At 43.5% G+C, this 15700-nt stretch overlaps 1 protein-coding gene across 2 annotated transcripts in view; it reads right to left on the bottom strand.

The window, feature by feature from the left end:
* Positions 1–1359: 1359 nt before the first annotated feature.
* Positions 1360–15700, bottom strand: part of ADGB (androglobin) — a 509594-nt gene continuing 495253 nt past the window's right edge. The window contains exon 35 of one of the 2 annotated variants that reach the window (XM_077283075.1): positions 1360–1704. In XM_077283075.1, the coding sequence (XP_077139190.1) occupies positions 1516–1704 (189 nt within the window). In that variant the 3' untranslated portion in view covers positions 1360–1515. The remainder of the gene's footprint in view (positions 1705–15700) is intronic. The other variant, XM_077283074.1, reaches the window with a different exon arrangement.

Here is a 15700-nt window from a genome sequence, read left to right as displayed (position 1 = left end):
CGGATGGCTCCTTGGACACGACGAAGCAATTCCCGGAAAGAGTCTTGAGACATCCTGGTATATTCCGGGAATTTGTCCGGGTTGGCATTAAGCTCGCCATATAGCGTGTGATAGGCTCTAAGGCCGTGTCCTTCTCTGTCTGTCGTTCTCTATTTCTTTGTTGCTCCCAATCAAACGCACAGGCAAGAAACAGCTTGATGCTTATATCTAGGTTGAAATAAAAGCTCTCCATGCAAAGATCCATCATGACACAGGATACAGTAGCAAACTGTTAAGATTTTAGCAGTCCAAGGGTTTATATATAGATATCCCATAATACACGCCCACTGTAGTCCCTTTGGCGGTGTCTGTTTATCTAGATTTTTCTCCTGTTAAATTTTCCACCATGTGCACAGAAAACACAAACGCATGCAAAACGCATGAAAAAGAGTGTAAACGCCACGTTTTTTAAACCGCATGCGTTACCTTATGCGTCTAAAAAATGCTGCATTTGTACGTGTTTGCATGTGGTTTTTCGTGCGTTTGAGGTTGCGGATTAAACGCTGCGGATTGTAACGCAAATGTGAAACTAGCCTAAAACATTAATTGTGTTATAAAATGATTCCTTCCTGGAGAAATGGCGCTACCATGATCATAGCAATGTAATGCTGCCGAGCTACTGTAGTGCAGAGGTGTCAAACTGCATTCCTCGAGGGCCGCCAACAGGTCATGTTTTCAGGATTTCCTTGTATTGCACAGGTGATAATTTAATCACCTGCACAGAATGATTCCAGCACCTTGTGCAATGCTGAGGAAATCCTGAAAACATGACCTGTTGACGGCCCTCGAGGAATGCAGTTTGACACCTCTGCTGTAGTGTGTCATCCAATTGTCTGTTTTTTATCATTAGTGTTTTTCACGATAAATAAATTACAAAGCTTCTAGTATACTTTGCAACTTTAAACACTTAAAGCACACGGATGGCACATGGATGCCACCCGTGTGCTCTACGTGTCTTTCATGGACCCATAGACTTGTTTTGGATCTTGTCATCTGTGCTGCCGGAAAAAAAACCAGACATTTCTCTGTGTGTTTTACATGGACACACAATCCTTGAAAAAACACTGACATGTAGATAGTGCTATAGTTTATAAGGGGTACTGTTGTATCCATGAAAAAAAAAACAGATACATGTCTATGCAAAACGGACATCTGAATGAGGTCTACTGGAGAATATCTCTGTAGTACTGCAGTACAGAGGTGCCATAGGATGGCATAAAACCTCCTTACATTTCTCAAGGCCAGAGCCGAAGTGATTTTGTTTTAGCCATAAAGACACCATGCTCAGGACTCTGCACATACATGAAATGAAAACATTGTAAAGAAAACTTTTTATTTTGCATATTAAATGGTAATCTTGTCAAATTGCTGTGTATCATAGTTTTTACAGTTACCAGTAGTTACAATTATTGATGTTAACAGAATATACCAATGGTAACCGGGAAGCATCTGAAAGGGATGGAAAATTTGGCCAAGTTATTTCTTTTTTCCACTTTTTGCACTTTTTCTCTTCTGGGCTGATGGAGTTTTCTTTTCTTCTTGTAAGTGACTAATCCCTACTTCAGCAGCAGGAATGTCCTGCTTTCCTTTCTCAGCTTCTAGAAGTTTTTTTCTATATGCTTCCTGGCTACTGAGGATCTGCTCTCTGGCTCCATCAAGTGATATCTGCAAGGAAATTAAATAATATATTGTAATAAACAGCTAATTCCCAGGCTGCTATGACATAGACCAGAGGTGTCAAACTGCATTCCTCGAGGGCCGCCAACAGGTCATGTTTTCAGGATTTCCTTAGCATTCCACAAGGTGCTGGAATCATTCTGTGCAGGTGATTAAATTATCACCTGTGCAATACAAGGAAATCCTGAAAACATGACCTGTTGGCGGCCCTCGAGGAATTCAGTTTGACACCTCTGACATAGACAACATTCTCAGAAGTCAATCCCACTATGACAGCTACACTATTGTGTGACGCGTGCCCATTCAATGTGACTATGACAAATCACGTCATGAAGTACAATTCTTTAAAAATCCATCATTGCAACCTACAAATAGGTCCAGCTGCTTCAGGTGTCCATATTGGTCCTTCAGTTCTTGTGCAGCTTAAATAATATACAAGTGTTATTAGTGCTTACTGCTAACAATACTTCCAAGCCTCCTAATGATTCCCTATAAGATTGCTTAATCCTAAAAAAAAAAAATAATAATAACAGGGCACCCCATAGGGCAGTTATTGAATAAAAAAAGAAGAGACACTAGTTACTGAGGGACAATAGAGAATTTGCCCATCTAAGATCCTTTTCATACAGTGCCTTGCGAAAGTATTCGACCCCCTGGAACTTTTCAACCTTCTCCCACATATCATGCGTCAAACATAAAGGTACCAAATGTACATTTTTGGAGAAGAATCAACAACAAGTGGAACACAATTGTGAACGAAATTTATTGGTTATTTTTAATTTTTTATGGAAATTCAAAAACTGAAAAGTGGGGCGTGCAATATTATTCGTCCCCTTTACTTTACAGTGCAGCAAACTCACTCCAGAAGTTCATTGTGGATCTCTGAATGATCCAATGTTGTCCTAAATGCCTAATGATGATAAATATAATCCACCTGTGTGTAATCAAGTCTCCGTATAAATGCACCTGCTTTGTGATAGTCTCAGGGTTTAAAGCACAGAGAGCATCATGAAGACCAAGGAACACAACAGTCTGTCAGATCATTTGGATCTCCTAAAAGTGAACCCGCAGAACCACGACAACGAACCTCCCAAGGGTGAGCTGGCCTGGCGGACCACCCCCAATACAGGGAGCATTAAGGGCAGACCCAAGGGAGGCTATTGCCGCAGAAGCTGATACCGGGGAACAGGAAGTAGGAGAGGAAAGACGCAGAAGTGGCTAAGGCGGAGATACAGGACAGAGTAACAGTGACTGAAACACAGAATGGACTGGATATGGCGGACGTCCAGGACAGACAGGGTATGGCGGAGACACAGGACGGGCAGGATATGGCGGACAGACTGGATATGGTGGAAACACAGGACAAGCAGGATATGGCGGAGACACTGGACAAGCAAGATATGGCGAACACCCAGGACATACAAGATATGGTGAAGACACAGGACGGACAGGGTATGGTGGACAGACTGGATATGGCGGAGACACTGAACAAGCAGGATATGGTGGATGCCCAGGACTGACAGGATAAGGCGTAGACACAAGACGGACAGAGTATCGCACTGGAAAGAACAAAGCACAGAGGGACCTGGGTCAAGTAAGGACAAATGACAATCAGGCAAGGAGCTGAGGAACGAGATAACTTAAATAGTGCTGCAGAACTTCCGGGTCGAGAGCCTCCAGAGTCATAGAGAGGAGGAACGGAGCGTCTGCAGAGCAGAGGAAGGAAGTGCACGTGCACAGAAGGAGTTGGAGAGAGGAGTGCATACGCGCACCCGATGGGAGCCAGGGACCGGTGGCGAGACTGGAGGAGTAGAGACCGGAAGGCGTGCGCACACCGCAGGAGCGCGCCGGGTCGCGTAAGTATGTCGGCGAACAGAAAGGTGAGTGGCAGGTGCGGCAGCAGGAGCGGCGGCAGATGTGGCGGCGCGTAGAGGCGGCGTGACACAGTCAGGTCCGTCATACTGTTGTGGAGAAGTTTAAAGCCGGATTTGGATACAAAATGATTTCCAAAACTTTAAACATCCCAAGGAGCACTGTGCAAGCGATCATATTGAAATGGAAAGAGTATCATACCATTGCAAATCTACCAAGACCCAGCAGTCCCTCTAAACTTTCATCTCAAACAAGGAGATGACTGATCAGAGATGCAACCAAGAGACCCATGATCACTCTGGATGAACTGCAAAGATCTACAGATGAGGTGGGACAGTCAGTCCATAGGACAACAATCAGTCGTACACTTCACAAATCTGGCCTTTATGGAAGAGTGGCAAGAAGAAAGCCATTTCTCAAAGATGTCCATAAAAAGCGTAGTTTAAAGTTTGCAACAAGCCACGAGGGAGACACACCAAACATGTTGAAGAAGGTGCTGTGGTCAGATGAAACCAAAATCGAGCTTTTTGGCAACAATGCCAAACGATATATTTGGCGTAAAGGCAACACAGCTCATCACCCTGAGCACACCATCCCAACTGTCAAACATGGTGGTGGCAGCATCATAGTTTGGGCCCGCTTTTCTTCAGCAGGGACAGGGAAGATGGTTAAAATTGATGGGAAGATGGATGGAGCCAAATACAGGACCATTCTTGAAGAAAACTTGTTGGAGTCTGCAAAAGACCTGAGACTGGGATGGAGATTTGTCTTCCAACAAGACAATGATCCCAAACATAAAGCAAAATCTACAGTGGAATGGCTCACAAATAAACATATCCAGGTGTTAGAATGGCCAAGTCAAATTCCAGACCTCAATCCAATCGAGAATCTGTGGAAAGAGCTGAAAACTGCTGTTCACAAAAGATCTCCATCAAACCTCACCGAGCTCGAGCTGTTTGCCAAGGAAGAATGGGCAAGAATTTCAGTCTCTCGATGTACAAATCTGATAGAGACATACCCCAAGCGACTTGCAGCTGTAATCGCAGCAAAAGGTGGCACAACAAAGTATTAAGTTAAAGGGGATGAATAATATTGCACGCTCCACTTTTCAGTTTTTGAATTTCCACAAAAATTTAAAATAACCAATAAATTTCGTTCAACTTCACAATTGTGTTCCACTTGTTGTTGATTCTTCACCAAAAATTTACATTTGGTATCTTTATGTTTGAAGCATGATATGTGGGAAAAGGTTGAAAGTTCCAGGGAGCCAAATACTTTCGCAAGGCACTGCAAATATCCTGTGCTGTCTTATTAATTGGGTTGTTCCCTTTCAATGAAGTTTTCCCAGCTGCAGTTTTTTATAAAAAAATAAACCGCACTGTTTGTGGCACCTGGCATTGGTTGTGGTGCTGACATCTTGACCAGTCACTAAGCTTAGCAGCTTTAAAGAGTGCATTGTATCAGAGTCGCTGAGTCGAGTGGTTTGTTGCCATGCTGTCAACGTGACATCAGTGACGTAGCTAATGCCTGGCAACAGGAGCAGCGACAGATTCTCACCGTTGGACCCAAGGAAGGTGAGTACAGTGCGGCCTGATAAACTGCAGTCAGGGTAAAACCTTGTTACTAAGAATATGCAATGTAACTAGCAGGCATCATGTTATGGAGCCGGACAAGCTGAGTGGATTGATTTATAATTTTGTGCAAAAAATTCAGTATAACCTGTGATTTAACAATTTATACCTTTGCTCTTAGGCTGCCGTCACACTAGCAGTATTTGGTCAGTATTTTACATCAGTATTTGTAAGCCAAAACCAGGAGTGGGTGATAAATGCAGAAGTGGTGCATATGTTTCTATTATACTTTTCCTCTAATTGTCCCACTAATGGTTTTGGCTTACAAATACTTATGTAAAATACTGAAAGAATACTGCTAGTGTGACGGCAGCCTTACTGTGAAAGATATAGTCATAAAAAAGTGTGATGAAATGTTACCTTGGGACATTGTGGGTACCAGCTACAGAGATGGTGACACCTCCTGACAAAGCTGAAAGCGGTGACACGTGCGTCAAGGCTTCCGCGTGTCTCACTGGCATCTCTGTAGACGGTACCCACAATGTCCCAAGGTAACATTTCATCACACTTTTTTTGATGTCTATATCTTTCACTCTTAGGGGATTGTCTGTTCAAGGAAAATCTCAGTGTTCATCTATGACTGGTTGGCAATGGCTATTTATATTTAGAGCTACACTTACCATATATCTAGACTCATCTGGCTTTAGCCTTGTCATTAGGATTAGATCTTTATACTTTATCATCGTCAAATGGTCATTCCTAGCGAACTAAGTTATACAATTCCTGTAATTATACTTGATGCGGTTATGCCATTTGAGACACTTGTGTTTCTTTGTCCGATGTATCACCAATTTTTGCAATTACTTCCATCTGAACACTGGTTACTTTAGCTGCTTTTTTCTCACCTATATACCCTTGTATTTTGTCTGCTGTGTAATATGTGCAATAAAATGTATATGATTTTTTTATTATAAAATCCCTTCCACTCTTTATTTGGATCTTTAATATATCTCATCTCATAGCATGGTCTGATGATTCCTTTGGGATTATCCTTGCCTTCAGATCCTTCTTTTTCCCCTTTTTGGTATTATGTTTTGGCCTGAGGGGTGAGTCCAGTTGGGCCACGGTGACGTTTTCATAGGTTATATAAGTTGGGGCATCTATAGACATTCACATTAATCCTTGTGACCATGTACTGGGAATATGGAGGTCCCCTGTTCTTCTACTGTTACATTCCTCACAAGTTATGTGCTGCTGCTCACATCCGAAATGTTTGTGCCTCTGTCATATACAGACATGGAAGAAAGTATTGGCATCCTTGAAATACAGTAGTTCCAAGAAAATGAAGTACTGTATTTCTCCAAGAAAATTATTGCAATTACGCATTTTGTTATACACTTTTATTTCCTTTGTGTATATTGGAACAACATTAAAAAAAAAAAACAGAAAAGAAAATTTGACATAATTTCACACTAAACCCCAAAAATGGGCCAAATAAAATTGTTGGCACCTTTCCAAAAATGCGGGTAAACAAGTAAGGGCAATATGAAAATCACATGTGACACCAGACAAAAAAGTGAGAAGTTGACTCAATTATTGCAAAATATCAACAATATCAAGGTTACAAGTCCATCTCCAGACATTTTGATGTTTCTTTGTTCACAGCGCGCAACATAATCAATTAGTTTACAACCCATGGCAATGTAGCTAATCTCCCTGGACGTTGATGGCCAGTAGAAATGTCTGAAAGGTTGCAACATAGGATAGTCCGGATGGTGGATAAGCAGCCCCAATCAAGGTCCAAAGAAATTCAAGCTGTCCTGCAGGCTCAGGGTGCGTCAGTGTCAGCACGAACCATCCATCGACATTTGAATGAAATGAACACTTGTGGAGAGATCTTAACATTGCTGTTGGGAGAAGGCACCATTCAAATATGAGACATGGAGCAGTTTGCAAAAGAAAAGAGGTCCAAAATTCCAGTTGAGAAGTGAAAGAAGCTTGTTGATGGTTATAGGAAGCGACTGATTGCAGTTATTTATTTCAAAGGGTATGCAACCAAATATTAAGTTGAGGGTACCAACAATTTTTTCTGGCCCACTTTGGTGTTTAGTGTGAAATTATATCCAATTTGTCTTGTTTTCTCTTGTTGTTCCAAAATACACAGATGAAATAAACATGTGTATAACAAAACATGTGTAATTTCAATAATTTTCAGGTAGAAATACTTCATTTTCTGGAACAATTTCAAGGGTGCCAACACTTTCAGCCATGACTGTATATAAGAAATAATACAGATACTAAGGATTACACCCAGTATACAGGACAGGAGAAGTGGAAGTGTTCAGTGTATATATATATAAAATAATGCAATTACTGAGGCCATGACTGTAATACAGATGAAGAATTCAAGTATTTTACCTACTACTTATTGTACATAGTTTAAGACCAAGTAACAAAAATGTATTTGGTTAATAACGCCTGGCTCATTCTTCATGACAAGAAAGGGTCACAACTTGCTCGAAGATACGGCAGCATGCAGTCTGAGAAGACAGCAACTCAAACGGACACATAGGTGCACACGCCAGGGACACCTGAATAGGGTGCATTGTTCTTACCCCAGCGATGCTGTTGCTCTTCAAGAGTCTCATGTGCCCTTTGTTGTCTTCGAAGTTGTGCCTTTGCTGCTTTCCTTTCATTGTCATTGGCGTACTTTTTAGAAGGAGCCATGTTGGCGTTGATATTTGATTTTTAAAGGGGTTTTCCAAATAACAGAAGTTCATTTTAAAAATTTTCTGTTTCTGACCGTGTACCGAACATACCACAGCTTCTGGGCACGGGAGGAAGCAAAAGACAATACTGACATTACAGCAGGAGATTGCAGATGATACATTTTGAGGGGTAAAATATTTTTTAAAAACAGTCAGTGAAATATTTTAACTCACAAAATGAATCCATTGTGATCCCTTGCTGTAATATCAGTATTGTCTTTTGTTTCCTCCCCTGCCCAGGAGATGTGGTATGCTCTGTACATGGTCAGACACAGTCAATTTTTAAAATGAACTTTCGTTGGTGGGAAAACCCTTTTATTGTAACCAGCTTCCTCTGCCTGTAGTAGTCGCGCATCTGCCGCCAGGATCAGCCGAATGATTCACTACACCTGCGCGTAATTTGCGCAGGCACAGTAAATCAGACCACCGCCATCTTTGTGCAGACAGATAGCGGCGGTCACATTAAAACTGCGCATGCGCTCCTCCTGTACAAAGATGGCGGCAGTTAGTGAATCATTCGGCTGATCTCGGTGGCGGCGTGTTCGTGACAGTGTTCTGCTGGTGGTATCACGCAAGAGGCTGCGTGAGTGTGTGAGTGTGATTGTGAGAGTGTAAGTGTGAATGTGAGTGTGTGAATGTGTGTGTGTGAGTGTGAGAGTGTGTGACTGTGTGTGAGTGTGTGTGTGGTGCGTACAGCGTATAGAATGTGTGTGTGTGTGTGGTGCGACGGTGTACCGCTGGTGGTACCGTGCAATAGGTTGGTACCAGCAGCAGTTTCCATATTGAGACGCCCATCACTTGGGTGACCCAATATGGCGGTCGGTGAACATCCTCCACTTGGAATTTTAGGATACGGTGACATCTGCAGAACAGGAAATGAAAACATTACAAGGCAATTATGGAAATAGATAAGTTAGGGTCAGGAGATCAGTGGTCAATCCCAGCATTGTGGTGCGTAAACAGACCATGAAATAAGCTTATGTGAACTCGGCGCTAGATATACACCTCTGGCTACAATTAAAAGACCACCACATCAAATCGCTGTCACGGGCAGCCCAATGTCCAGACCTGAACCCCACTGAAAACCTCTGGAATGTAATCAAGAGGATGATGGATAGTCACAAGCCATCAAACAAAGAAGAACTGCTTACATTTTTGCGCCAGCAGCAGTGTGAAAGACAGGTGGAAAGCATGCCAAGACGCATGAAAGCTGTGATTAGAAATCATGGCTATTCCACAAAATATTGATTTCTGAACTCTTCCTGAGTTAAAACATTAGTATTATTGTTTCTATATGATTATGAGCTTGTTTTCTTTGCATTACTTGAGGTCTGAAAGCACTGAGGTTTTTTTTGTAATTTTGACCACTTCTCCTTTTCAGAAAAAAAATACAAAATTTATTGCTTGGAAATTCGGAGACATATTGTCAGAAGTTTATAGAATAAATGAAAAATTTACGTTTTACTCAAAAATATACCTATAAAGAGAAAAATCAGACAAACTGAACACTTTGCAGTGGTCTCTTAATTTTTGCAAGAACTGCATGTCCTAATGCCAGGCACAATTCTGTTTTATAGCAAGTAGAAATCAAAGTCATCATTGGAATTAGAATCAGTTGTTCCTCCATGGTTCCTGCAAATTTTAATCCCAATAAACACATACATGTGCTTCTCACTAAATATAGATAAGAATATCATCAAAAAGTTAATTTATTTCATTTCTTCAATACAAAAAGCAACTCAAATATTAAAGAGTTATTACAAACACAGTGATGTATTTCAAGTGTTTATTTCTGTTAATGTTGATGATTATGGCTTACAGCCAATGAAAACCCAAAAGTCATTATCTCAGTAAATTAGAATTAACAAAAACACCTGCAAATGCTTCCTAAGAGTTTAAAAAGGTCCCTTAGTCTGTTTCAGTAGGCTCCACAATCATGGGGAAGACTGCTGACTTGACAGATGTCCAGAAGGCAGTCATTGACACACTCCACGAGGAGGGTCAGCCACAAAAGGTCATTGCTAAAGAAGCTGGCTTTTCAGAGTGCTGTGTCATGATTCTCAATGGCGAGAGAACATAGCCCAGCATATATGAGAACTAGCTCTTGGAAGATGGAAACTATACTGACCATGAACTAAACCTGCCGCACAACTAGAAGTGGCCGGGTAGCATGCCTACGTTTTTTAACCCTAGATGCCCAGCGCCAGCCGGAGAACTACCTAATCCTAGCAGAGGAAAAGACAGTCCTGGCTCACCTCTAGAGAAATTTTCCCAAAAGGCAGACAGAGGCCCCCACATATATTGGCGGTGATTTCAGATGAAATGACAAACGTAGTATGAAAATAGGATTAGCAAAATCGAGGTCCGCTTTCTAGATAGCAGGAAGACAGAAAGGACACTTTCATGGTCAGCAGAAAACCCTATCAAAACACCATCCAGAAATTCCTTTAAGACTCTAGCATTAACTCATAACACCAGAGTGGCAATTTCCGATCACAAGAGCTTTCCAGACACAGTAACGAAACAGCAGCTGTGAACAGGAACAAAATGCAAAAACACAAAAGGACAAAAGTCCAACTTAGCTGGGAGTTGTCTAGTAGCAGGAACAAGCACAGAAGGCTTCTGATTACATTGTTGACCGGCAAGAAACTGACAGAGGAGCAAGGTTATATAGCGACTCCCACATCCTGATAGGAGCAGGTGAACAGAGGGGATGATGCACACAAGTTCAATTCCACAAGTGGCCACCGGGGGAGCCCAGAATCCAATTTCACAACAGTACCCCCCCCTCAAGGAGGGGGCACCGAACCCTCACCAGAACCACCAGGGCGATCAGGATGAGCCCTATGAAAGGCACGGACAAGATCGGAGGCATGAACATCAGAGGCAGTGACCCAAGAATTATCCTCCTGACCGTATCCCTTCCATTTGACCAGATACTGGAGTCTCCGTCTGGAAACACGAGAGTCTAAGATCTTTTCCACAACGTACTCCAACTCACCCTCAACCAACACCGGAGCAGGAGGCTCAACGGATGGCACAACCGGTACCTCATACCTGCGCAACAATGACCGATGAAAAACATTATGAATCGAAAAGGATGCAGGGAGGTCCAAACGGAAGGACACAGGGTTAAGAATCTCCAATATCTTGTACGGGCCGATGAACCGAGGCTTAAACTTAGGAGAAGAAACCCTCACAGGGACAAAACGAGAAGACAACCACACCAAGTCCCCAACACAAAGCTGAGGACCAACACGACGACGGCGGTTGGCAAAAAGCTGAGTCTTCTCCTGGGACAACTTCAAATTGTCCACCACCTGCCCCCAAATCTGATGCAACCTCTCCACCACAGCATCCACTCCAGGACAATCCGAAGATTCCACTTGACCGGAGGAAAATCGAGGATGAAACCCCAAATTACAGAAAAACGGGGACACCAAGGTGGCAGAGCTGGCCCGATTATTGAGGGCGAACTCCGCCAAAGGCAAAAAAGCAACCCAATCATCCTGATCCGCAGACACAAAACACCTCAAATATGTCTCCAAGGTCTGATTAGTCCGCTCGGTCTGGCCATTAGTCTGAGGATGGAAAGCAGACGAAAAAGACAAATCTATGCCCATCCTAGCACAGAATGCCCGCCAAAATCTAGACACGAATTGGGTCCCTCTGTCAGAAACGATATTCTCAGGAATACCATGCAAACGAACAACATTTTGAAAAAACAGAGGAACCAACTCGGAAGAAGAAGGCAACTTAGGCAAGGGAACCAGATGGACCATCTTAGAGAAACGGTCACACACCACCCAGATGACAGACATCTTCTGAGAAACAGGCAGATCCGAAATAAAATCCATCGAGATGTGCGTCCAAGGCCTCTTCGGGATAGGCAAGGGCAACAACAATCCACTAGCCCGAGAACAACAAGGCTTGGCCCGAGCACAAACGTCACAAGACTGCACAAAGCCTCGCACATCTCGTGACAGGGAAGGCCACCAGAAGGACCTTGCCACCAAATCCCTGGTACCAAAGATTCCAGGATGACCTGCCAACGCAGAAGAATGAACCTCAGAGATGACTCTACTGGTCCAATCATCAGGAACAAACAGTCTACCAGGTGGGCAATGATCAGGTCTATCCGCCTGAAACTCCTGCAAGGCCCGCCGCAGGTCTGGAGAAACGGCAGACAATATCACTCCATCTTTAAGGATACCTGTGGGCTCAGAATTACCAGGGGAGTCAGGCTCAAAACTCCTAGAAAGGGCATCCGCCTTAACATTCTTAGAACCCGGTAGGTACGACACCACAAAATTAAACCGAGAGAAAAACAACGACCAGCGCGCCTGTCTAGGATTCAGGCGCCTGGCAGACTCAAGGTAAATTAAATTTTTGTGGTCAGTCAATACCACCACCTGATGTCTGGCCCCCTCAAGCCAGTGACGCCACTCCTCAAAAGCCCACTTCATGGCCAAAAGCTCCCGATTCCCAATATCATAATTCCGCTCGGCGGGCGAAAATTTACGGGAAAAAAAAGCACAAGGTCTCATCACGGAGCAGTCGGAACTTCTCTGCGACAACACCGCCCCAGCTCCGATTTCAGAAGCGTCGACCTCAACCTGAAAAGGAAGAGCAACATCAGGCTGACGCAACACTGGGGCGGAAGAAAAGCGGCGCTTGAGCTCCCGAAAGGCCTCCACAGCATCAGGGGACCAATCAGCAACATCAGCACCCTTCTTAGTCAAATCAGTCAATGGTTTTACAACATCAGAAAAACCAGCAATAAATCGACGATAAAAGTTAGCAAAGCCCAAAAATTTCTGAAGACTCTTAAGAGAAGAGGGTTGCGTCCAATCACCAATAGCCTGAACCTTGACAGGATCCATCTCGATGGAAGAGGGGGAAAAAATGTATCCCAAGAAAGAAATCTTTTGAACCCCAAAAACACACTTAGAACCCTTCACACACAAGAAATTAGACCGCAAAACCTGAAAAACCCTCCTGACCTGCTGGACATGAGAGTCCCAGTCATCCGAAAAAATCAGAATATCATCCAGATACACAATCATAAATTTATCCAAATAATCGCGGAAAATGTCATGCATAAAGGACTGGAAGACTGAAGGGGCATTGGAAAGACCAAAAGGCATCACCAAATACTCAAAATGGCCCTCGGGCGTATTAAATGCGGTTTTCCACTAATCCCCCTGCTTGATTCGCACCAAATTATACGCCCCACGGAGATCAATCTTAGAGAACCACTTGGCCCCCTTTATACGAGCAAACAAATCAGTAAGCAGTGGTAACGGATATTGATATTTAACCGTGATTTTATTCAAAAGTCGATAATCAATACACGGCCTCAAAGAGCCGTCTTTCTTAGACACAAAGAAAAAACCGGCTCCTAAGGGAGATGACGAAGGACGAATATGTCCCTTTTCCAAGGACTCCTTTATATATTCTCGCATAGCAGCGTGTTCAGGCACAGACAGATTAAATAAACGACCCTTAGGGTATTTACTACCCGGAATCAAGTCTATGGCACAATCGCACTCCCGGTGCGGAGGTAGTGAACCAACCTTGGGTTCTTCAAAAACGTCACGAAAGTCAGACAAGAATTCAGGAATCTCAGAGGGAATAGATGATGAAATGGAAACCAAAGGTACGTCCCCATGAGTTCCTTTACATCCCCAGCTTAACACAGACATAGCTCTCCAGTCGAGGACTGGGTTATGAGATTGCAGCCATGGCAATCCCAGCACCAAAACATCATGTAGATTATACAGCACCAGAAAGCGAATAACCTCCTGGTGATCCGGATTAACACGCATAGTCACTTGTGTCCAGTATTGTGGTTTATTACTAGCCAATGGGGTGGAGTCAATCCCTTTCAGAGGTATCGGAGCCTCCAGTGGCTCCAAATCATACCCACAGCGTTTGGCAAAGGACCAATCCATAAGACTCAAAGCAGCGCCAGAGTCGACATAGGCGTCCGCGGTAATAGATGACAAAGAACAAATCAGGGTCACAGATAGAATAAACTTAGACTGTAAAGTGCTAATTGAAACAGACTTGTCAGGCTTCTTAGTACGCTTAAAGCATGCTGATATAACATGAGTTGAATCACCACAATAGAAGCACAACCCATTTTTTCGTCTAAAATTCTGCCGCTCGCTTCTGGACAGAATTCTATCACTGCATATTTTCTGGCGTTTTCTCAGTAGACACCGCCAAATGGTGCACAGGTTTGCGCTCCCGCAGACGCCTATCGATCTGAATAGCCATCGTCATGGACTCATTCAGACTCGCAGGCACAGGGAACCCCACCATAACATCCTTAATGGCATCAGAGAGACCTTCTCTGAAAATCGCCGCCAGGGCGCACTCATTCCACTGAGTAAGCACAGACCATTTGCGGAATTTTTGGCAGTATATTTCAGCTTCATCTTGCCCCTGAGACAAGGACATCAAGGCCTTTTCCGCCTGAAGCTCTAAATGAGGTTCCTCATAAAGCAACCCCAAGGCCAGAAAAAACGCATCCACATTGAGCAACGCAGGATCCCCTGGTGCCAATGCAAAAGCCCAGTCTTGAGGGTCGCCCCGGAGCAAGGAAATTACAATCCTGACCTGCAGTGCAGGGTCTCCGGCAGAGCGAGACTTCAGGGACAAAAACAATTTGCAATTATTTTTAAAATTTTGAAAGTGAGATCTATTCCCCGAGAAGAATTCAGGCAAAGGAATTCTAGGCTCAGACATAGGTGCATGAACAACAAAATCTTGCAAATTTTGTACCTTTGTGGCGAGATTATTCAAACCTGTAGCTACACTCTGAAGATCCATTTGAAACAGGTGAACACAGAGCCATTCAAGGATTAGAAGGAGAGAAAGAGAGGAAGGCTGCAGTATAGGCAGACTAGCAAGTGATTCAATTAAGAGCACACTCAGAACTAGAGGAAAAAAAAAATTGTAGCAGACTTCTTTTTTCTCTCCTTTCTCAGCCAGTAATTTAACCCTTTTTTGGGCCGGTCAAACTGTCATGATTCTCAATGGCGAGAGAACATAGCCCAGCATATATGAGAACTAGCTCTTGGAAGATGGAAACTATACTGACCATGAACTAAACCTGCCGCACAACTAGAAGTGGCCGGGTAGCATGCCTACGTTTTTTAACCCTAGATGCCCAGCGCCAGCCGGAGAACTACCTAATCCTAGCAGAGGAAAAGACAGTCCTGGCTCACCTCTAGAGAAATTTTCCCAAAAGGCAGACAGAGGCCCCCACATATATTGGCGGTGATTTCAGATGAAATGACAAACGTAGTATGAAAATAGGATTAGCAAAATCGAGGTCCGCTTTCTAGATAGCAGGAAGACAGAAAGGACACTTTCATGGTCAGCAGAAAACCCTATCAAAACACCATCCAGAAATTCCTTTAAGACTCTAGCGTTAACTCATAACACCAGAGTGGCAATTTCCGATCACAAGAGCTTTCCAGACACAGTAACGAAACAGCAGCTGTGAACAGGAACAAAATGCAAAAACACAAAAGGACAAAAGTCCAACTTAGCTGGGAGTTGTCTAGTAGCAGGAACAAGCACAGAAGGCTTCTGATTACATTGTTGACCGGCAAGAAACTGACAGAGGAGCAAGGTTATATAGCGACTCCCACATCCTGATAGGAGCAGGTGAACAGAGGGGATGATGCACACAAGTTCAATTCCACAAGTGGCCACCGGGGGAGCCCAGAATCCAATTTCACAACAGTGCTGTATCTAAGC

This window comes from Ranitomeya variabilis, chromosome 2 (assembly GCF_051348905.1).
Source record: "Ranitomeya variabilis isolate aRanVar5 chromosome 2, aRanVar5.hap1, whole genome shotgun sequence".
NCBI classification, from domain to species: domain Eukaryota; kingdom Metazoa; phylum Chordata; class Amphibia; order Anura; family Dendrobatidae; genus Ranitomeya; species Ranitomeya variabilis.
This window is presented reverse-complemented; position numbering and strand designations above follow the sequence as displayed.